The 24276-nt window shown below is 37.8% G+C and overlaps 1 protein-coding gene across 1 annotated transcript; it reads left to right on the top strand.

Annotated features, from left to right (window-relative positions):
• Window positions 1-574: 574 nt before the first annotated feature.
• LOC103061651 (cytosolic phospholipase A2 gamma-like) lies at window positions 575-22591 on the top strand. The gene is made up of 17 exons (XM_088143158.1): window positions 575-624; window positions 1055-1089; window positions 2430-2541; window positions 3979-4121; window positions 4785-4983; window positions 6304-6424; window positions 6686-6826; window positions 9917-9970; window positions 11197-11235; window positions 12096-12245; window positions 13242-13367; window positions 13764-13805; window positions 14150-14233; window positions 15195-15287; window positions 16293-16447; window positions 17622-17793; window positions 18621-22591. Exons 1-17 carry the CDS (start codon window positions 622-624, stop codon window positions 18770-18772), a joined length of 1821 nt encoding a protein of 606 aa, XP_087999284.1. The 5' UTR covers window positions 575-621; the 3' UTR covers window positions 18773-22591.
• The last annotated feature ends 1685 nt before the right edge of the window (window positions 22592-24276 follow it).

Below are 24276 nucleotides of genomic sequence, written 5' to 3'. Positions count from 1 at the left end.
AAGATCTTGGTTCAGTTATCCATCCATCCATCCATCCATCCATCCATCCATCCATCCATCCATCCATCCATCCATCCTTGTCATTTTTGTCAACGTTTATTGTTCATTTTTATCTCTTGTTCCTTGTGGTTTTTAAAATGTAAGGCTTCAGTGGACGTAAATTTTTCAGTGGAAACTACTGAAATACACTGTGCTAAGCTTTTGGATAGGTTTCTGAATACTTAGAATAGCAACTGTTTGAACTCCTCAAACACTCTCTCTCCCAAAACCAAAATCGTTTCTATCCATTTGTAGAACACCATGATGACTAGCTCATTCTTCTGGCATCTAAAAACAGCACCGCAAAAAATAGAAGTGCAGAAAAATTCTCTGTTATTGAAGATATTTAGTTGCACATGGTTGCACACTCACTGTACACACTAAAACCCCAATCATTCAATGACTTAAAATAGTGCAGTTAAAATGATAGTAATAGTAACAATAATAACAACTACAACAACAACAACAAGAACAACAGTCGTGTAATGGCATATTGGGATATTTTTCTGAAAGTGTTTCTTTCTCATAGAAATCTTTGAAATCCTTGGGCTATTCAAAGAAAACAAAACTCTGAGAAGAAAAATGGTAAGAAATCTATGCAATTTATCTCTTACTATCCAAAATATTTTGTTGTATACTGCTTTCAGAACTAAGCAAACTTCAGCGCAGAATATGTGACTTCAACTTTTAGTTTTGCAGATCCCAGAGTTTTCTGTAATCATGACTGCTGCAAATGAGAATCAGTTTTTGATTTTTCTGCAGCCCTAAAGCAGGCATATCACAATGGAGAGAAGAAGACCAAAAAGTCTTCCACAACTCCCAGCCCTACCCATATAGACAGTGTGCTGACATACTCTGTGATCCTTACCATCTACTTCCTCATGTTAAAGGAGATCTTTGTCCTCCAAAAATCTATTGCCCTGAGTTATTGGACAGCGTAAAATGTGACTGAATTTGTTGTGTATGCAAAAGTTATAAAATCTCTCTCTCTGTCTCTCTCTCTTTCAAAATAAAGAGCAGAATGTCTGAACAGTCATCTCTCCCAAGAAGGTAAAGAAAATATTATAATCTTCTGTCTTGATTTGCACTATTGAAACTGCAGGCATTTCTACAGATTAATGCAAATTTGCCCCATCCAAGTGGCAGTCCTAAATCCACTGGCCTTTGAATGATATAGCCAATTATGTCAATACTTTGCCAAGAAGGAAGGATGTAAATTTCATAACTATTACAATACGATGCAATGTAAATTCTCACCTGCATATTCATTATTAACAACAATGTTTTAACAACAATCTCAAGGCAGGGCTAGACTTATTAATGAGTAGACATAAACAACTCTATATAAAAGTGGTCTAAATCAGCTTAGTATTATTTGAGAAGGTGGTCTAGCTATTGGCTGTTGCTGCTGCTCTCTTGGTGGTCACTGGGGGAAGGTCTGGCCTGTAAACCTCCGGAATTCAGCCCTAAAAGCTCCAGCCCTAATTCTGCCTTTGCAGGGACAGCATGCAAATCTATTATCTGACAGTCAATTGAGATGGTGACAGCAATCACCTGACACATCACAGAATAGGTTCTGGGGTTCTGAAGCAATCTGCGAGGTTGCTAATGGATGTGAAATTTAATTAAAATGGGGTTAAATTAAATTAAATTAGCAGTTGCTGCTAATCAGTTGAGATATTTTGCCCTCCTTCAGAGCATTCTTTAATTAAATGCATCTTGAGCTGAATTGATGTTTGTAGCAAATGTTAATAAAATAAATAACAACACATTTGAGAAGGAAATAGATACTTCATGTACCTTCAGCACACATATCCCACAATGGAAATGGGCATTAAAAGACAAACTAGATATGCTATTTGTAATATGAAGAAGTTCAAGGAGACATTATATAGCTAAGTTTAGAGAAGCAGCCTGATTAATGGGCTTGAAAGGAGGAAATCAGATTAGACTTGTGGAGAAAGTATCCCAGTTTGAATTATCCCATCCCTGGATCTCCTTGCATATGTTCAATGCATAATTGAAATGAATCTCAGTGAACACTCCTGTTATCCATATTTGATGTCTTTGAGCGAGATGCTGCTCCAGGATCAGCCCCAGGTGTTCCAATTAGCTCACTTCTCCCAGCCTGACGAAAATATAAACTCCTGTACAGATCTGACATGTGCTTTCTGAAGGCTGAAATTTGCAGATTTAATCATTTAGAAAGCAATTAAGAGGTCAGGCTTTGCCTCTAACTTCTTTAATAACATGATGTATGAACAAAAAATGCTTTCTTTCCTTATAATTTTATCTTTTTGTATCTACAACCCTTGAAATCTTTAAGTGGCCTTCCATTTGAATGATAAGGAGTAATTTCTTACATCCTTTCTGCATTTCTCTCCAAATAGTGCCCATATCCGGATTTCCAGAGATATATCCGACCAAGAAAAAGGAAATGTAGATGCAAGAAAAGACAGAGTGAAAAACTGTCTTCAGAAGTTTAACATTAATTGTTCCATGGTAAGGATCCATCATCTATACTGATATGCAGCCCCTTTTATTCAAATGTGACATTTGACTGGCATGCTAAGAGTTGAGCTAAAAAGGAATGGGGTTGGGGGAGGAGAAAAGCCCAGAACAAGATTGGATTTAATTGTATGTTGATTTAATTTAATCAGATTTTGTTCTGGGCTTTCGCCCTCCCCCAACCCTATTTCTTTTAATGTGCTGACTAGATAAATTACTTAACTAGTCAGCACAATGAGATAGTATATATTAAATTATAGTCATCCCATTTTTCACATTCAAAAATACAACTCAGAAGCAAATTTGGAAGGGTCTTAAGGGGCACAACTAAGGTTTGGAGGGATGTGAGAAGCTATACATTGTATACCTCTTTGTTCGGAAAGGATGACACTGATGATTTCATTGTTGATGACATTTCTAGCAGTGTTTGCCTTAAAGCTGCCCCAGGGAAGGAGAGGCAATCTGCCACTGATTCAGCTGGTGATTTCTTAAAACTGGTTAAAGAAGGGAAGAGCTTGAAGAAAGGGGTAGGCCACAGTAGTCCAGAAATGAATGTACCCACATATTAGATTGGAAGGAAGAGGGAATTGGAAAAGTAGGAGAGAATGAAAAATATTTGAAAGAATGTCAAATTCATTTAAACAGCAGCTTTATGATTGAAATAAGTGTTTTTGTGGGTGGACTCGTATATAGTACTAAAACATGGGTTGTTTAATAGTGTTCTGTTGAAGACAATATAACAACTGGTTTCATACAATATGCTAAACTATAAACCTTATTTTACAAACCATAATATCCAAGTGCACATAATACATTAAGCCACACTAACCAAACCTTATTATACGTTAATGAATGTCTGAATACAGTTTGAGTGTGGAATTTGTGGTGCAAAAAGTGATGACTTAAAATTGTTACTATTATAATGAAAATTTAACTTTCTGTCATTAGTTCTTATACAAAGACAAGAACAAAATCAAGTAATAGATGCAAACAGAAAAGAAGAAATGGCAGGAGGATGAGATACTAAAATTCAAAAGATAGAAAACACATTAGACAGTATGATATTAGATCTAAACTGAAGTGAGCACACTAAGTTCCCATTGACATGAACAGTTTTTAAGGCAATCATAAATGACTTTTCCCATTGACTTCACAGAGTTCTAAGTGTGCCTATTTTGACTTGAATTGGAAGCCAAAAATCTGTTTTTAGACGTATATTATCTCATAAGATTAATAAGAGTAAAAATAAATGGCAATAACCCATGGAAATCTTTTTAACCTTTTTTGGTTAAAGAAAGTTATATAAATAAAAAATCTATCTTTTCCTTCCAGTTCATCATATATTTATGTATTCAGAACTCAACCTGTTGTAAAAATATTTAATACGACTGATAGGTATTATCAAGAATAATAATTTTTCTCTGCCCTTAGGACAAAGTTCCCAATATTGCCCTATTGGGGTCAGGCGGGGGGCTGCGGGCTATGATTGCACTGCTAGGAACGCTGACAGAACTGCAGAAACAGGGTCTGCTGGATTCTGTGATGTATCTTTGTGGAGTATCAGGCTCTACTTGGTAAGTGGCAACACACTATACTGATGGATGATTACACTCTGGTAGACATAGCAATTGAACAAAGAGCAAGGGATCTGACAAAATGGCCTCTACCAATTCTGTGAGCTATGCAGGTGGTGGTGGTGGTGGTGGTGGTGGTGGTGGTGGTGGTGGTGGTGAATCTATGACATGGTGATGGCACTTGAGGGGATAGGACCATAGCTGGGAGGAGAGAGGAGTTTTAGAATGTCTTGGTATTAAAAGTTAAGTCAGTCAATTTCTGAAAATAAATCAGTCTTTCGCTAAGCAAGGCTTCTGAATCAGCCAACCCTAAACATCTGGCCAATAGTTTCATATGCGTACATTAGTCACTCCCCCTGACAGCCAGATGGGAAACACTCCTGCATGAGCCACTTCCTCCCAGCAAGATGAACATCAAGCCCACATGCCAGCCTTCTCATCTTTCTGCTCAGAGTTCTGATATCTGCTCTCTTTCTTGCCCTGAGGTAGGAGCTAAGAAGAATTATTGGGATTTCCTGGGGCATATATTTCTGGATAAGGGAATGACTGCTACTGTCTCAGGCAAAATAGAACAGTTGGGAAATGTGAATTTTTAACCCATAGTTATCAGGTTGGGTGTAATCCTCTGCCATTGTTGTGCCAACAATTTTATCTATTTTCAAGGTGTATGTCATACCTTTATGAAACTAAAGAATGGGATAAACAACTACTAGATTTGGAACGTAAGTTGTGTAAGCAACTGGTAAACCCATCCAGGGACTGGACTAAAATTCTCAATAGGCTGATTGAGTCAAGTAAAGAAGACACATACTCTTTGACTGATTTCTGGGGCAATGTTATAGTCTACTTCATGATACATGAAGTGAGTATAAAGAATTCCTTTTAAGAAATATTTTGTTGTTCCCTTGAAGTATGATGGATGCTATAACTGTTTTAATTAAGTTTAAGAAGCACAACTACACATGTTCTCAAGAAAGAATTGTGCAATGTCTAGCCCAGTTTTGTTCTCTATACCCTGCAAAGCCTGTTTTTGCACCTTTTAAAGAAGGAAGGAAGGAAGGAAGGAAGGAAGGAAGGAAGGAAGGAAGGAAGGAAGGAAGGAAGGAAGGAAGGAAGGCAGGAAGGCAGGAAGGCAGGAAGGCAGGAAGGCAGGCAGGCAGGCAGGCAGGCAGGCAGGCAGGAAGGAAGGAAGGAAGGAAGGAAGGAAGGAAGGAAGGAAGGAAGGAAGGAAGGAAGGAAGGAAGGATATAATGGACAGTTACTTTCCTATGGAAGAAAGCTAAATGAAGATTATTATTCTAAAAGTAGAACAAATGGAATTGTACGCAATGTTGGGGAGTGGAATAGTCTAACTCATCTTATTCTCTTCTAAAACATTCCATTCCATCCAATCCATTCCATAATTCTCTGCTCTTCCTTCCTAACCAGTATCAATGCTGGCTATCCCTAAGCATATGAAATCTCGGAAGGGTCCCTCTCAACTTGATAATTGTTAGAATCACAAACATGCAGATATTCTCTCTGGTTAAGTGTCCTATTTTAACCAAAGTACTCTCAAAAGACGCTTACATAACGTTAAATATGTTAAAAGGGATTTTTCTTTCCTTCTTTTAACACAGTAGCCTCAAATGAGAGGACTCATTATTGGAATGACAGGATTTATAAAACTTAACTCTTCCCTACATAGATGTGCACCTGATTAAAATCCCTTCTCTGAAGTAGATATTTGTATTACTAGGGACACTAAAATCTCCACACGGTGCTTGACTTCTACATGGAAGAGGTTTTCCCATGTAATTTCCTAGGCAGCAATATGGAAGTGATTTACCACAGCATTCGTCCAGGATTATTTTCCCCCCTTCTTAGTCTAGTGTGTGTCTGTGTGCATGCATGCACCTTCAATTTGGGGTTGACTTCTCTTGACTGACTGCACTCATCCCTGCAGTTTTCTTGGCAAGATTTCAGAAGGGGTTTGCTGTTGCCTTCTTCCTCGTGCTGAGAGAGAGTGACTGGCCCAATTCACCCAGCTGGCTTTCTGCCTAAGGCATGACTAGAACTCACAGTCTCCCAGCGTCTAGCCTTAACCACTACACCAAACTGGCTATTACTTTAGCCTACGTAGCTTATGTCAGATATGTACCTTGCCTTGGATTTAGTTGCTCATGTGTTTCTTCCTCAACAGCTGGATGATCATAATCTGTCTGAGGAACAGAAATGTTCTGAAAGAGGGATCGTGCCTTACCCACTCTATGCAGCGGTGGATTCAAACAAAGTAGATGATGTTGCTAAGAAAACCCACTCAGGTAAACACTAAGATCTATATAAGGCTGTTTCTCACAACTTTCCCTTTGGGGAGGACACAGGTATATGCTATTTTTCCAATCCATATTTTCTAGATGCATTATATTTTTCTGATACTATCATGTACAACAATGTCTTGGATACAAGTAAGAAATGCCCCCAAACTTTGAGAGAATTTTCATGTAAAAATAGGGTATTGAAAGAGATACTCTGCTTTTGCAATAATAGTTCCAACATTTTCAAATTGCATTTTTTTTTTAAAGATGCCTGGTTTGAATTTACTCCACATGAGGCTGGATTCTTTGACCCAGGTGCATTTGTGGATGTGACTCTTCTTGGAAGCATGTTTGAGAATGGCGAACTGAAGACACCTAAGGAAGAAAAGAAACTGACTTATCTGAGAGGTAGCACTGCTTTAGATGGAGATATATTGATGTAGAATGTGCAATGACAGGAAGAGCAGTTTGGTTGCATGGAATGCCCAGTCTTCACTCCAGTTTGAAATTTTGGGGATACTACTATCCCTAAATTGTGCAAGGATACTGAGAAGTTTGCATCTCTTTTAGGATCCTTGGGAGGCATCAGCTGTATAAATAAATCATCAGTTGCATAAATAAGTCAGATGGAGGTTATAAACATCAGAAGTAAAATGTGTGCGAGTGCAATGATTCATACAAGAGAAAATACATTATTGCACAGTTGACTAGTGTTGGAATAAGATTGCAGCCTAGTATGCACCACTCTGAGAATAAATCAGTGAGATTTTGGATTCCATGGACATTTACTTTGCAGTACATATTTCTAGGATTGCAGATTATTGTAGAATTTATCTGCAATAAAACTCCTACCTGGTATTGTAAAGTTAAGGGATGGGGGGATGACAACATTAAGGGATTCTATAAGGTCACCAATTTTATTGTTTTCTTTCTTTTTTTCTCCTGCTTTGACATTCTGCAATATATTTCCAAGTGCACAGGTGAAAAATATGAAACAAAACATCTATTATTTTAGAGATGCAAAGTATGTGACTGTAGCGAGCAGGGCTGACCCTGTAGGATGATAGAGTGGTGGTCACAATCCTCCTCTGTAAACCCTTTAGTTCTTCACACTCTGCTTTCCAAGTTGCCATCAGCTACATTCAAGGAGACTGCCCATGTGATGACCTCCTCCCTAACCTCTGTTGTGTGAGATAAAGCTCTCACACTCTGCTGACTTTATGGAATAATAATAATAATAATAATAATAATAATAATAATAATATCATTGTTACAGTACCACTTTCTGGATATAGCATATTGAGGCATGTGACTAGAGGTGTCAATTCTATCCTCCTTCCAATTTCACAACATAGAAAGAAAAACCAAACTTTATTTTTTAAAAAGAATGGAAATATATAAACTCACTTTTTATCTTTAATGTCCTAAAATTGTAAATATATTTTGTTGTAGGAGCTAGAATATAGAGCTGTGCAATTGATAAACTACAGCACTTGACAACTTGGTTAGATTAAGAAATCCAAAAGACCATCAGATGGCATTTACCTGTCATAATTTCTCTCAATCTTAAGGTTTTACAGGGCACAAGCAGTTTTTTTTATTTTTTTGGGGGGGGGGGGATATGGTCTCAAGTAATTTCAAAGAAAGGAACTATCCTTATAAGCAACCTGAAACATGCGTATACAATCACTGCATTTGTATAGAGATATAAAACATATTGGACTTGAATGTAAGCAGAGAAAAGAAATGGAAATTTAATGCAGCTTTTATCAACAAGGGTCATGTCTACACTAGTTTTGAATGAGGTGAAGGAATGTATATTCCCAGTCTGGAAATCCAGCTATCCTACTTCTGAATGCAGACTGGCATCACATCAGTGATTCCCAGAATGCTTTTAGAGTACAACGAAAAAATGTATTTTTTCTACATTGGAAGGATTGAGGTGATGAGGATCAAAATGATGATCTTTCAGATGCTTAGGGTACCCATTTCATCTTTTACAGTTCCCCTCTCCACATAACCTATTTTTGGAATGTAACCCTTGACCCTTTAAACCAAGCCTAGGATGACCCTCAGCTGATGAAATTTAGGCACTGTCATATAACTAGGAAATCTTTTGTAACTTTTAAGCAGTTCCTCTTTCTTCAGTTGTATTTTCCTTTGTCTATTATGGATATCTAACTAGGGACCCTGTTTGTTCTTTCTGGTATTTTTTTCATATAACTGTTGAATCTTAAGACCAACTGATCAGGTATGACCACAACATCCCCTAAAGGTCCTGTGAATGGCTAGGGTATTTATTTATTTATCAAAATTGTTACCACCCATCTCATGAAACGACTCTGGGTGGTTTTTTTTGTTTTTTTTTTGTCTGCGCTCAGTCATGGCTGACCCTGCAGTGACTGCTTGGACGAGTCCTTGCAGTTTTCAAGGCAACTGTTTTTCGGAAGTGGTTTGCCAGAGCCTCCTTCCTAGGGCAGAGCCCAGCTGGCGAGCGCAGGAGGCGGGGTTTCCGTTGCTTCGCGCCCTTTTCGGGCGCACGCGGTTTTTCGCGCTTACCGGCAACTGCTCCCAACTCCTTTTTTTTGCAAGGCGCCGCCAGCATTTTTCCTCCCACTGGAGTGAGAGTCCCCATTTATCTACTCACGTAAGTTTTCGAACTGTTGGGTTGACAGGAACTGGGGAGGAAACAGGAGCTCACCCTGTTTAACGCGAAGGCTGGACTCGAACCGCCGAAGCGTCAGCCATTTCTGGCCGGCAACTTTCGGCGTCATTAAGCCGCTGCGCCACCGCGTCCCCTTTCTGGGTGGTTTACAACAAGATTAAAAACAACAACAACAATGTTAAAATACAACATAAAAAGGATCCTAAAAATAAATAAGTTCCAAGAAGATGGAAAATTGGCAGGAAGCATCATCAGGGGGCTAACCACCCCCAGGGACAGGTAGAGTCCATATCATCCCATGCACACTGACAAAGCCAGGTATTTAAAACTTTTTTGAAAGCTGGGAGGGTAGGGGCCCACCACATCTCTGGGGGAGGATATTCCAAAGGACAGGGGCCACGGCAGAGAAGGCTCTCCTCCTGGGACCCACCAGCTGACATTCCGTCACTGATGGGATCAGCAACATGCCCTCTCTGTCTGACCAGGTGGGACAGGTCTCACCTGAGACCTCACCAAATTATGACCAAATTGTTATGTTCAAGATGACCAAAGGGCAAAATTATTAAATAAAGGTGTGATTTCAGAATAATCATTTTAACCATGTGTTTTTGGTGGTAAGGCTTAATTCTAAATAGAATGGAATCATATTTATTTTTGTCCCAATTGCCATGTCCTACTTTTGGGAGGGTGACCCTAGCCCACTGTTCAGAGACCAAGTGCAGCTCTTGGCCCGAAAAATGTGGTGTAGCCTTTCATTTAAGCATGCTACCTGATGTGGCCTATTCTTGCAGATTTTGTTAAGCTTATAAAAAACAGTGTTTCTTTTCTTTCAGGATTATGGGGAAGTTGCATTGCAAACTGGAAAGAAAACCTCAGGGTTATAATAGGTATTTTATATTTCATATTGGATTCAAACAATTACATATGATTGGAGCAAGCCCTATTGAGCAAAGGAAGTCTCGGCATTCCAGCAGAAGAGCAGGATAAAACAGATAAAGATTTATTGCTTGTTTGTTTTAAAAAAAGACTTTTCCCCTTTAAAAGACAGGTACAAAATGTGACACTGGAACAGGGTCAGACTACAGATTTTGCTAAACCCAAACTGAAGAGAAACTGCTCTCAAGTGAATAAGTGAAGCTGTAGACTTATGCACTCTTATATGGAGATGTATCACCTTGATCACAGAAGGGTTTAGAGCTGAACAGGGATAGAATTGCAGCCTGAAGGAGGGACTCATTGCTAAAGCACAAAGGGCAAAGCAAGATGCCCCAGAGATATCTATAATAGCACAATGTTCTTTACAATCGGACATGATGTTTGGATTAATGGGTACTTTAGCAAGAACTGAAGGCCACAGCTTTCTTGTGCCTAGTCCACATTGTTTGATAGTGGCTTTCCAAAATTTCAGACAGACGTTTCTCCCAAGCTTTCATAGGGATGAACTGATTTTGGAACTTTTTTTTTTTAATGTTAGACATATCCTTTAGCATTGAGCTACTGTATGCCCTGCATTGCTCTGTTTACAGAAATAATTGTGCTGTAGAAACTGGATTAGGATTGTAGGGTAGATTAAGCCTACTTGTCCCTTATACCACACTGCAATCTATTTTACAGCAGTTGTAAAGTTTTGATGTTGTTGCTTGTTTTTTGGTTTTTAAAGTAAGGGAACAGATAATATTTCTGCACTCCTTGGAGGACAAGTCAAGTCTCAGAAAAATCTCCAACTAAATTATGTTAGATAAAAGGATTTTAGGACTAGCCTAGATGTCTATTTTAGGAGTAGCCTATATATAAATCATATAACAAGATTTCAGGTAAAAAATATCTGTCAGTCTGCCAATAAAAGAAATGTGGTACAGAAACATACACTTACATATACATTAATTAAAATATTTCAGCAGACAAATAAAAGAGTCTTGAATAACTTGGTAAGCCATCTAGGAAAAAAAAATCATGTCTTTAATTTGAAGTCAGTAATATTCACAAAGGTATTTACATGTGTAAAAAGTGGAAAAGGTTGATATGAGTAGTTATTCCCTGAATTCTGCCAAGTTTTAAAAAGTTTTGTGAAAATATTTATGAACTGAACTGTGTGATTCTCTTTCATTTCCAGAGATTATTAGGAAGATGATTTTTGGTTATGGAGCATCAAGTAAGTTCCACAACTCCGTTGAAATACACACCATCAGATCCCTTCCAAAGGAAACCATACTCTTTTTATCAAATCTAAATCCCTGTGTTTACTCTGTGTAGTACTGACAGTAGCTTTCTTGTCTAAAGGGTCAGAAATAGAAAGGTCAGCTTGTGAGGAAGCAGCCATGGTCAATGTTTCAGTTAAGAAAATATGCTGTTATTAGAAAAGATTTGTTAAGACAGTAGAAGATGAAAAAGTGGAGTCTCCCCCCCCACACACACACACTATGTGTTTCTCCAAACAGCACTTTCTGTCATCTCCTGGAGGTGCCAGAAAAGGGATTTTCTGCACATGCATAGAAAACCCATCCAGCTAGTCAGCCACCAGACAAGCTTCCGAGATGATGTCCACTGTCTTAACAAGAAGAAATGATTTGCCTCATCACCTTGCAAGAAGAAGCATGTTGTTGGGGCCTGAAGCACCTTGTCAAGGATGCTATGCACAAGCCTCCTATGGATGGCTGTAGCGATGGCTCTTAATTCACTGATGACATTTCAAGTTGTTTTTTCCAGCAAGAGGCAATGCCTCTCTTCTTGCTTCAAGTGATATCATGGCTGCCTTTGGCAATCCAGTGCCTTTCATTCTGAAACATAAATGTGCCCTGGCAATTATGGCGCTATGAAAATACTTTAAAAAAAGAAGATAAAGAGGGGCACCTTGTTAAGGAAGGAATGTTACGGGGCTGCTGTGAGAGCTGAGCTGTAGCTTGAAATCAAGGTTGGGGTTGGGCACGGCTTTTTTTAATGCTGTATTTTACGAAATAGGCACTTACTTCATAGATATAAAAATAATTCAACAACTTCATTCTATTTTTGAAGGCTACAGATGTCGCTGCTCCCACTGTGAAGTTGGTTTAGTGTTAACTGAATTCCTGCTGCATGTCATGGAAAACAGAGCAGAAGTTATGGAAAGCAACAAGCATGCAGACATTGAGAAGGGTCTCACAAAGATTATAGAAACCCTAAAAGGTAAGTTGACCTTGAGGAATCGTATATTTTAACTTTTGGTTTTGTTTCTATGAAGTCCATCATTGTCTCAATGGTGGCTTCTACTTCTGGTGCATTCATAAAGACCAATTCCTATGCGCAAGAATGTGGCCGTTATCAATGTTCTACCTCTTGTAGAATTAGATGTGGGTATCTAGTTGAAGAAAAGAAGGGATCTCTTGTCCATTTCATTTAGGCTTCACACTAAGCTTGGGGCCAGACTATCTGTTGGATTTTCAAAAGGCTTTATCCAGCTGTCCTCACTAAATGAAACAAAGTCACTGGCAATTAAAGTATACAGATAAAGAAGTAGAGTCATATCTATTGTGCTCCTCTCTTTTGGGATAAGCAGTGTTATGCAAAGTGCAGAGAAGGAGTGAGAAATAGTAAGACAAAGAAATTAAATCCATGTGAAAAGAAATGGAAATATAGTTAAATCAGATTGGCACTGATACCATTCACGATGCATTTTCAGATCTTTGTATCCTTGCAAAGTATCTTTACTTCCACCATGTCTGTGGATCAATTCATTAACGGAAAGAACTAAAGGAGCACCTCCTTGGGGTGGGGGTCTTCGAAATAGGCAAGATGGTGGCTTCAGGTGCACAATCACACAAAAAGCAGTGAGGCTTTGCTCATGACTAGCATCATGATGTTTTGGAATTCCCCGATGGATACCCCTGAGCCTTCCACAGCTGGTTGACATCTTTAAACAGGGTTGTTGGGTTTACAAGTCTCAGAATCCTCCAGCCAACAAGCTGCTAACTAAATTTAATTATTCTACCTGCATTTGCCTTAGTTCTAGTCTGTTTCTTGCACACCAAAATTCATTAAATTGAGCCTGGAAGAAATTTTGGAAGTAGAATCTGATATGCAATTTCAGAAATACGAATTTAAAAAGTTTGAACCATTTGAACTGATGGCATCTTAAGTTTAATGTTTTAATCCACTCTTCCCATCTCCAATTATGTTCAAAAGATAAGGGACCCAGTGAGATCTACAACTTTTGTTGTGTCCTGAAGGAAACCTATCCTACTCTAGATGCAGCTGAAAGGGAAAAGCACTTTTTGAAAATGACTGACATTTTACAGCTAGAATTTACAGGCAAGTATGACTCACAATGTCTATAGAATAATTTTAAAACTCTCCTATAGGCCACTTCCTTCCATTGTGTTTGGTGGTGCTTAAGATGTTGTTGTTGTTGTTATATTTTTGCCCCCCCCCATAAATAACTCAAGGTGGTGAACATACCTAATACTCCTGCTTTCTATGTTCCCCACAACAACAACGCTGTGAGGTGGGTTAGGCTGAGAGAGAGTGATTGACCCAAAGTCACCCAGCTAGCTTTCATGCCTAAGGGAGGCCTCAAACATACAGATGTATAATATGTTCTTTGTACAAGAAACTTGGTGTAGTTGTTTTCTTTAAGAACCATTTTACTGCATATTAACTTTTGACCTCAGCGACATTCTTTTAAATGTATTTATGTATTTTGCACAGCTGAAAAAAAATTAATCATCCAGCACAAAGAGATTGAGACAAGTAAGTATCATATCCATGTAAATTAATATCAACTTTAAGGTTATTTTTTATGAATGAATTAGAAATAAATTTAAAAATGCCAATATGAAAATGTGAAAATTTTGCAGCCCCCTGTTCTTCTAGAGCTTCCAAAATTGAACCTGTGGAATTCATAAACAAAGTAAAAGATTGGCAGTGTGATTTATTTTAATGTCCCCTTTTTCTGTAGTTTTTACTCAGAAAAAGTTATAGCACTCTCATTGTTAAGTTACTATCAGAACTAGCCAGCACTGCTAATGTTTGTAGCATTAAAACTGTTTGTTAAAACCACACTTGTTGCTCTATTTCCATACTTCTGCTAATAGTCATCAATGAACTGGAAAGAAGTAAAGTGATGATGACTTTGCAAGAGTCAGCCTGTGAGTTCCACCCAAAGCATTTTGGACATGGTGAGCTTACCATTGATATGGTAGTATGGTAAATAGTTCCAGCCTTAACCCTCAAGAGGAGCTATCCATGGAAGAAGCAATTTATGGGGCATACTACTTTTTTCCAGACCAAGATTGTGGTTTAAGCTTTGGCTCATGTCTCAAAGGCCAGACTTGAAAAACTAGTTAATCAGGCCAGGACAACTGAATTTGTTTCCTTTTATAAGCAATACATTAATGATGTATAAGTAATATTATTATTATCCATACATATTTTGAGGGGACGCGGTGGCGCAGCGGCTTAATGACGCTGAAAGTTGCCGGCCAGAAATGGTCGACACTTCAGCGGTTTGAGCCCAGCTCCGCGGAGCAGAGTGAGCTCCTGCTTCCTCCCCAGCTCCTGTCAACCCAGCAGCTGGAATACTTACGTGAGTAGATAAATGGGGACTCTCAGTCCAGTGGGAGGAAAAATGCTGGCGGCGCCTTGCAAAAGGAGATGGGAGTAGTTGCCAGTAGTGTGGAAAACCGTGCACGCCCGAAAAAGGCGGGAAGCAACGGAAACCCCGCCTTCTGCGCTCACCAGCTGGGCTCCGCTCTAAGAAGGAGGCCCTGGCAAACCACTTCCAAAACACTTTGCCTTGAAAACTGCAGGGACTCGTCCAGGCAGTCACCGCAGAATCAGTAACGATTGAGTGCGGTTAAAAAAAAAATACATATTTTAATACTTTCCCCTTTCTTTTACATCCAAGGCATTTCCCAAATTTTGATTTTTAGATTTTTATCCAAGGGTTCAGGCTAGTTATTTGTGAAGAAGCCAGCATACCAAGTCGGTTTCTCATGGGTTCCCTAGAGAATTGTGGTCATGTGTATGGGATCTCATATTGAATGGATGAACTTTTGAATGAGTGGATATTGCTTTGTTATATTATATTACATTATATTATAATTGTTATATTATATTATAATTAGTATTATTTTGCAGGTATATGGGATATCATCACATTTCTGGTGAAAACTATTGATTGCATCGTTAAATGGAAATGGGGAAGCATCTCTAACCATACCTACAAATGCAGTAAGAATAACATAAATATATATGAATACATATGCTTTTAAATTTATTTCTCTACAGTTGTGACAGGCTTACATGATGAGAAAAAATAAATAAATAAATCCTTAAGTTAAATTTGACTCCTGTTAACTTCACCCATATAGTTTTCTTGGCAGAGTTATTTAAATAATTTGCCATTTGGTTATTCCAGGAAGACTTTTGACCTTCCAATCTATCTGATAACCTTAATAATTTCCATGCGATCCCCCATTCAAATACTAACCAGGCCTAACTCTGATTAGCTTCCAAGATCAGGCCAGAATGTGTTAGGTCCTGTGAACTGTTGAGGTATTTGTGAGGTGGTTATACAAGTTTATCTTTCTCAGCAAACAAAGCAAAATTAAGGGTTATCCAGTTTAACAGCTGGGAACATAATGTTTGAAGAACATAATGTTTAAAATGCCAGCTAATAGTTCCCTGACACCTAAAATATAGGCTGTTTAAAAAGAAGTGGTTAGAAGTAATTTTAACAAAATTGCTACTGGATAACTCTGTTCTACCGCCATAATCAAAGATGGTGTACTTTAAAAGTCAATTTCTAAGCAGTACCAATGAGACAAAGATATTACCTTCATGCTGCATTTACGAACTTTCTCGTCATAGAATTGGATTAAGTGGGTGTTTGGAATTATTTAGCAGAGCCTTTTTATGTTCTTAAAATCCGAATAAGTTTCTTGCAGACATTTGATAGGATCTGGTACAATATATTTTGAAGTGATTGTCAATATAAGGGCAACACTAGAATAGTATTAGAACAACTTCTCAATACTTTTGAATCATTTTGTTTTGTGCCTAGTAGGGGAAAGGATAATGCTTATCAGAACTAAGAATTCAGAAAGATGTGAGTATGGGAGATTTTCCCAGAGAAAGGCTTTAGTTCCAGTATCAGTCTGTATCACATAACTGAATCATTCAAAGTGATTCCTACAGAAAAATAATCCAGAAAATATTTCATTTTTCCCCCCTTAGTTGACTTGAAGAACAAAAACTTGACTGATAAGACAGAACTTCACTTGATTGATGCTGGGATAGCCATAAATTCTGCTTACCCGCTTGTCTTGCGTCCAGAAAGAAAAGTGAAACTCATTCTGTCTTTTGACTTTAGTGAAGGAGATCCTTTTGAGGTAGGTTTTTCGTGTTGGTACCTTTTTCCTTCTTTTTATAATATGTATATTTACTTTGAGATACTAACGATATTGTTCAGGCTGAAACCTAATGATGCGCTTCAGGAGCTAGTCATGGTCGTCTCAAAAAAGAAAAAAAAAAGAGGCTGCATTGCATTGCATTAGCATTCAAATTGCTAATCATTACCTATGAAGCAATAGATGGTGTAGCACTGGAATATATCAGTCTCTTGAAAATGATGTCCTCAGAAGTGTATTTGGCTCCACATCTCATGTCAGCAAGGCCCTGAAGACATTTATTCCAGTAAGACTTTGACTCATAGTGTGGTTTGGGACATCCATTAGATTACTGATTTATTTTATTATTTTTTATGAGTGTTTCATTTATTCCTATATGTTTGATTATTATTTTTTTGCTTTGTTTTTGCTATGTATCACCAAGAATTCTAGGTTTGGGGTAATATAAGCAAATTGTGAAACAAACCAAAATATGTTCTCATGGATTGAACGGGGACCACGATTTCTTATTAGGATATAGCACTTCATAATGGCTTGTTTTGCACAACATACTAGACTAAAATGCGTCTGGCTAGCCTCTGGTTCAGTGTGATGTGAAAACTCAACTGGGGTGGTTAATATATGATTCTGTGTATTATTTCAGCTCAGGTGTTTGGATCACTTCAGAATGCCTCAGTGTGTTACATATTCTGACCTGAATTTGTTAGTCTCTTAAATGCAACAAGATTTAGTAACTTTTATCTAAAAATGTACATTAGGAGAAATATCTATGAAAACAAGTAGAAATTCCGAAAGCGATATTAATATCAGTTGAAATTAATTGATGATCAGATAAAATGGGAAAATATGGGAAGCCAAAATTGGGGGTTTGTTCATCACTGCGCTCCCTTCTTATGGTCTCTTGCCATGGATCTCAGCCAGGGTTACTATACCTAGCACTATTACTTCAAGTTTTTCCAGAACATGTCCTCTTCCTGGCTGCTTTCTCTTCTAGTCTTAAGCTAGGTGTTTTAAACCACACTACCAAGCCACTTTGAGAGAGAGAGAAAGAGAGAGAGAGAAAGAGAGTGAGAGGGAGGGAGGGAGGGAGGGAGAGAGAGAGAGAGAGAGAGGATTTTAATAAATATCACTTTTCTACCTTATTCTCTTTCCACAGACTATCAAGAAAGCAAGTCAATATTGCAAGGAAAACAAGCTTTCCTTTCCTGAAATTGGTGCCATCAATTGGGACAAGGATAAAAAGAACCCAGAGGATTGCTATATTGTCCAAGGCAACGGTGGTCCAACTGTCATGCACTTTCCACTTTTCAACACAAAGAACTGTGGAGGTACATCATGTGTTCTTAATGAGTGGCCCAAACTGAACGGGTGTTCAGCAAGGAGTACATTTTGAAACTATTTATTTCCTGTATCCCAGGTTAAGTTTGACATAACAGGTAGTTGATGGTCTCTGAGCAAATAGTTCAGAAATTATACCCTTTTATGGTCTTTTATGACAGCCAGTTTGGTGTAGTGGTTAAGGCACCAGGCTAGAAAGTGAAAGGCTGTGAGTTCCAGTCCTGCCTAGGCACAAAGCCAACTGGGTGACCTTGGGCCAGTCACTCTCCCTCAGCCCTAGGAAGGAGGCAATGGCAAACCACTTCTGAAAAACCTTGCCAAGAAACTGCATGGATGTGTCCAGGAATCTCTGAAAATCAGACATGATTGAATAGATTAAAAAAAAATCTCTTACAACACTGCCCTAAGTGAAGAAGCTTTCTTCTTATCTTCGTCCCTCATAACATCCATTAACGATGGATCATTTCCCATCCAGATAAATCCCCCAAATTAGGTGAGAATTAGTTAGAATGGATTGGATTATGGATGTAGGTTTAATAACCCTGTTCAGTCATAAAAAAGTTGCTATTTTATGTAATTAACATAATTACTGGGCTGTGCAAACCTTTCAAAAGGTTTGATTTCTAATGTTTACAAAGCACCTCTTCCCAAATCCTTAAAGCAGCCACCTCTGTTTCAAAGGATTTTTATATTTTAATGAATTTATTTTGTAGGGTGCCAAACAAGATACGTGTACAAATTTACTTCTAAGTTGAATGCATGATGCTATGGGAAATGTTTGCATGCTTATTGAACTTCATCCCTTTTGTTTTCCAAGGTAATATAGCTGAGTGGCAGGACAGATATAGTACCTTCAACATATCTTACGAAGAAAAAGACATCGAAGGTCTTCTGGAAGCAGCCAAAATAAATGTGAGAAACAATGTTAAAAAAATCCGGCAAGAGTTGGAAACTGCAGCACGTTCTTAACAACTCTACATTCTAGATCTGAATGTTGATATTCTCTTTATTTCAAAGGCAAAGGGTCTAAAAGAACCCTAGAATTAAGGAATAGTTTTATTCAAATCTCATAATTTTGTAACTAAATAATCAGTACATTTCTGATAGAGCATCGTCTTTCCTAAATGTTTTCTAGATAAAAATGTTGATTATGGATCTTTAAAGTTCTTTGTTTCCCCTTGTGATTGAATACTGTATGTATTCACAGATACAGACTCCTTTTTATAATTCTATGTTTTTCTTATTTACACATATACAGGTGCCTGGAAAGCAAATGAGGGTGGCATAGATACAGGGCTGGGGGCTAGAAAAACAGCTATTCTTATCAGAAATTCTTTAGATGATTGTTTTTCCAAAGGCAGCAAGAGTTGATCACAAGCACACTAGAAGAATCCATGTGCTTGTTCTTCTGCCGTAGTCCATGTAAAAGATTTCTAGATCCCAGGGGAAAAAAAATCAGTGACCAATGTTTGCTTCCAGAGATATAAAATAAAGAGCCCCCCAGATGGCAGCACCACAAAGTATAGATCATTGCATTAGGTGTATTAGAATGACAGGTTAGATGCATATATTGAGACCTGAAAGCATGTATTGTGAAATGCTTTTTTAATTATTTTATTTTTTATTTTTATTTTAACCATATTAACACACTTTTGCAATTTAAGAATTTTTCCCAGAAGTGTCAGTTGTCATTGTCAGTATCAGCAGTGCATGCGGCTCATCACCATTATTTTGTGTTAGCTAATTCATGAAATTGATGGAACAGAAAATCCAAAAGAAATTGAATGAAGCCTATCAAATAATCAATAATACATCTTGAATATCTGGAACCACTTTATACAAAAAAGCCCAGCTGATTAGGCTAGGCAGGCTAAATGCCTTTTAACATCAGTCTTTTATCAGTGGCTATTTTAGGCAATGCAACAACGTACCAGATCTGAAGATCTTGCTTTAGCACTTTACACCTTCATGGGAGCAGCAACAATTCTTAGCTGGATATAAGAAAGTAATGAGGCTAAAGAAATGGAAATCTACATATTTTCAGGTAGTCAGTGATGAAGACGTATGTTAAAGACAGTCAGCCGTTGAGTAGATTCATCCTGGGGAGATGGAACAGAGACCTCCCCTACCTATTGCCTTCATGCTATATGCATGATCTGAACTACAACTATTATTATAAATCTCATAACAACCACAGATCATCCCAAGAATCATCAAGTCACAATGTATTTTATTCAGGTCCTTGTCCACATCTCTCCTCTCTTATGAATCAAGATGTCTTTGTATTGTTAAAACAGGAATTGGGGATGTAAAACGCATAACTCCAATCTGAGTAAACTCGGGTGGAATTTACCATAAGAAAGCTGTTTCGGAAAGGTAGTGTTTTCTCTGAAGTAGGAATCTCAGTTGCACTTTCCTTTTCCTTCTCCCTAGGTCACTAGTATACTGTTAAATATGACCACTAGCGGTAAATGGATAAATAAATACAATTTCCTTGTCCTTAATCTTCGCATTTCCATTTGATCATAAACCACAATTTAGGTTGCAACCCTCTTGCCACCCCATGCCATCACCTTCCTCTTTCGGCAATTGTTGCAACACCATATCAATTATCCTACTCCTACTCTCTTTTGCCTGCCTTCCTAGGAGCAGGAAGGTGTTTTATGATCACATTACTCATACAGTAATAAACAGAACAGCAGGTAGTAAAAATACTAAGACTAAAACTCAGTTTCAGTGCAGCCCGTTTCTGAAGGCAAGCTCAGTTGCCAATTTAAGCTTCTTAAAACCTGCTTATTTTAAGCTCTTTCAAATTCTTTCCTTTTAGTAAAGGGAGGAGGGGAAAAACACATTGCCACTGCTGTTCTTGCAAAGTGTCTTCTAACCAAGTTAGGCGTCAGAAAGTGCTCGCAAAATCCTTCATTCAGAAATCCTAACCAATATCAGTATCAATAATTTACAGTATTATACAGTGCTTATAGTATAAAAATAATAAATGGTGCAAACAAGGTTAACCTCTTCTTTAGGGAGTATGTACTACAAAGTCAAGATGATCAGGCCCACACGAATCGGTTTACTCAGTTTACTCTTAGATTTCCTAACCAATATCATGATAAATCTGCAATGTGATAAATGTATTCCCTATCTTTCCTTCCCTCCTCCAATCTTTCTTCAACCTTACTCCCTCTTTGTTATTACTATTCTTAAACATAAGGCATCAAATTAGCAAAATTAAATTTATTAAGGCTTGGACCATTGATATTTAATCAATTCATTTTATGTCTGTGTGGTAGAAGTGGGGTATCTCTAGGACTTCACTATGTCAAGAACTTGAGGAGTTGATCAGTGGAGGCACTTTCAACTGCTTAAATCTACTCTTGATTAATACCTAATAAATATTGAGATGTATTTACAGTATTATACAGTGCTTATACTATAAAAATAATAAACGGTGCACACAATTTAGCAGGTTAACCTCTTCTTTAGTGAGTATGTGCTACATAGTCAAGATGATCAAGCCCACACGAATCGGTTTACTCAGTTTACTCTTAGACTTGCCAAATCCTGTTTTTTACATTTGATATTTTATTTCATGTTTTGCTAGAGGCTCTAAGTACACACATATATTCTAAAACAGACAAGTTGTATGCTAGCATTAGCAAACTCTCCCAAGGTTTTATTTCCTCTTTGTGGTTAAATAGTCAATACAGACAATGAACAGATCAGACTGTTTCAGCAATTTACTTCAGCATTATGCAAGCAATTCTACATAAGCAAAAAAGCCACAACTACAACACATGCCAATTTTTTTTTTGGGGGGGGGGGGAGAATGATTCAAGGAACCCAGGTGTATAAGTCTTTCAGAATATTACCAGAATTGAAAATAGGATGGCCAGACTGAAAATCACCCTGCAAGATGACATGCAATAAGGAGGTAGAGAAAGTGGATTGTTTTCGAGAGGGTCGGCATGCACCTAAGCACAACAAAGTTAGAATGCCCTCTGGCTTCACCCCCAAATACAGTCTTTTCCCCTCTTTGAGATTTAGGGCCTTTTGGTCCTGACTGGCTTACATCTTCATAGAATCCAGTCTGTAAACCATCTGTCTTCTTGACATGGGATCTGTTGACTGGCTTCTTTGATTTTCTTATGTTAGCATCTTCAAGGATGTTAGGAATTTTAAGGAGGTCAAGTCAAGCACTTATGGTATCACACCAGACATCCTCCTATGCTAATCTTCAACCTCTCATCAATGTGTCAGCTTCCAGTTTCCCATGGAAAAGTTCTCCCTATCATGCATACTTCTGTTACGTTTGAAAAGTAGCATGAAAGATTCAAGAAGAACAGAAAGACAGGCACAGTTTTATATTCTATTGAATATAGCACAAGTGTTTTAAGAAAACCACAGTTCCAACACATTTGTAATTATATTTAACTGCAAGCATAATATAAGCAAAATCTTAAGTGATAGGTAATTTATAAGTATTCGGCCTAAATCCAGATGGTTCCTAACAACAACATAATAAACTCTTTATGTCAGCCACTTGAAGACAAAAACAAATTGCATCCAACAGAGAGATTTCTAAGGGGTGCAGTGTTTATTTCCAAGGAGCATAATTTCAATCAATAAATTAATAGTTAAAATGGCCACGTATCTTCCAGTTTGTTTATCTTTATTTATTAAACATATACCCTGCCTTTCAGCTTCTATAAGCATTCAGGATGGTTTACAACAATTAAAACAAAACACAAACAATAATAAAATCCAGACAATTAAAATTAAAATTAGGAAAAGCAATCAGCCGTTAAAACCCTGACAAAAGAAGAAGAAGAAGAAGAAGAAGAAGAAGAAGAAGAAGAAGAAGAAGAAGAAGAAGAAGAAGAAGAAGATAGATAGATAGATAGATAGATAGATAGATAGATAGATAGATAGATAGATAGACCTCATTTGAATTTTCCTTCCTGGGAAGAGCATTTCAAAGCCATGGATCCTTACACGACAAGGCCATTTCCTGTGTACCAAATGTCCAAGTTTCTTGGCAGTGGGAACTTTCTCAAATGGCCTCTCCTGATGCTTTAAGTAACCAGGAAAGTTCATAGAAGAAAGATTCCCATAGATGTTCAGGTCTTAAATCTTTTAGGGTTTTAAAAGCCAGCGACATCTTAAACTGTGCCTATAGGCATTTTATAAAATACAGAACTTTCAGTACAGGCAATATGTGATCACCTTACTTTATACCACTGGCACAGATACCCCTCCTTTTCCAATTCCTCCCTTGTTTTTAATCTATACGACAATCCTTCCAAGTTTAGTAGTTCTGAATATCTCAACCATTTATAATTTGCTGATAAGCTTTCTTACATGTGTGATACTTGGACTGGATTTATGATCTTGAGATAAGACTTTGGTCTTTATTTTTAGATGAAGCGAGATTAGCATTACAGTTTATGAACCCTGGATAGCAACTTTCAAGGCTATGAATTGCTTCCTTGGAATAAGATTATAAGGATCTACAGGACAGGGTGTTATCAACATACTGATAGCACACAATTCCAAAGTTCCAAATGACTCTCACAGTAGATGGAGTGAGAAGAGGGAATGGTTTTGAGGGACAGGAGGAACAGCTGCCATCAAGGAAACTCTCAGATTAAAAAAACAAAACAAAATTGATTCCGGGGAAGAACTATAACCTGAGACAATGTCTCAGACACGACCCTCCCTAGTTCTCACAATGATAAAAGGAGGGAGGAGGAAGCACATTCAGACTTGTAAGATTCTGTTAATGTAATCTTATAATAAAAGTAGTATTAGCACACGTAATTTGGGTTTCCTAGTCTGCCTGCCTTGAATGGCTGACGTCAATCTTTCATTATGTGTTTGTTTCTATGCTTTATAGATCAGTGATCTGCAATAAAGATGTCCAGTGTTAAGCCTGATGCACGTAGAAAAAGATATCAGTGAAATAAAATAGTGAGAAACATCATGATTTCTCTCTCTTTCTCTATCCCTTTTTCTTTCCTTCAGTCACCCCTACCCCCATTTCTCCCATGCATACAGAAAAAAAGAGGATGTCTCTGGAATTCTTCAGATGGATACGGCAAAAGAAACTGTCTCTACTTTTTTATACAGTTTCCCATATCATAATTTCCCTCAGAGGGAGCATCACTGAAATCTGTCCCTGTCTGCAGATCTGAATCACATTAGTACATGCTCAATTTATTTATTTATTTATTTATTTATAAATCAAATTTATATCATCACCCAACTCCCCCACAAGGAGGGACTCTGGGCGGTTCACAACCCAACAATTTAAAACCAATAAGAACATAAATATTACAGCATAAATACAATTATTAAATATGATAAAATCCAAGCGATGGCGGTATTGTTGCAGCTTGTGACCAGATAATATTGGTCAGGCAGGACTAGGGAACCAGCCACCCCCAAAACTGACCACTCCCATCCCCACCCCA

The sequence above is a fragment of the Python bivittatus genome, unplaced genomic scaffold (genome assembly GCF_059951505.1).
Source record: "Python bivittatus isolate LINGU-HERP-01145 unplaced genomic scaffold, Pbiv_v1 ctg000470_np1212, whole genome shotgun sequence".
Taxonomy (NCBI): Eukaryota; Metazoa; Chordata; class Lepidosauria; order Squamata; family Pythonidae; genus Python; species Python bivittatus.
This window is presented reverse-complemented; position numbering and strand designations above follow the sequence as displayed.

Excerpts from the sequence above, each read along its gene's own strand:
- LOC103061651 (XM_088143158.1), top strand. Across the intron at positions 4,122-4,784 it reads GGAGTATCAGGCTCTACTTG|GTGTATGTCATACCTTTATG; the intron begins GTAAGTGGCAAC and ends TCTATTTTCAAG. Across the intron at positions 4,984-6,303 it reads TCTACTTCATGATACATGAA|CTGGATGATCATAATCTGTC; the intron begins GTGAGTATAAAG and ends CTTCCTCAACAG.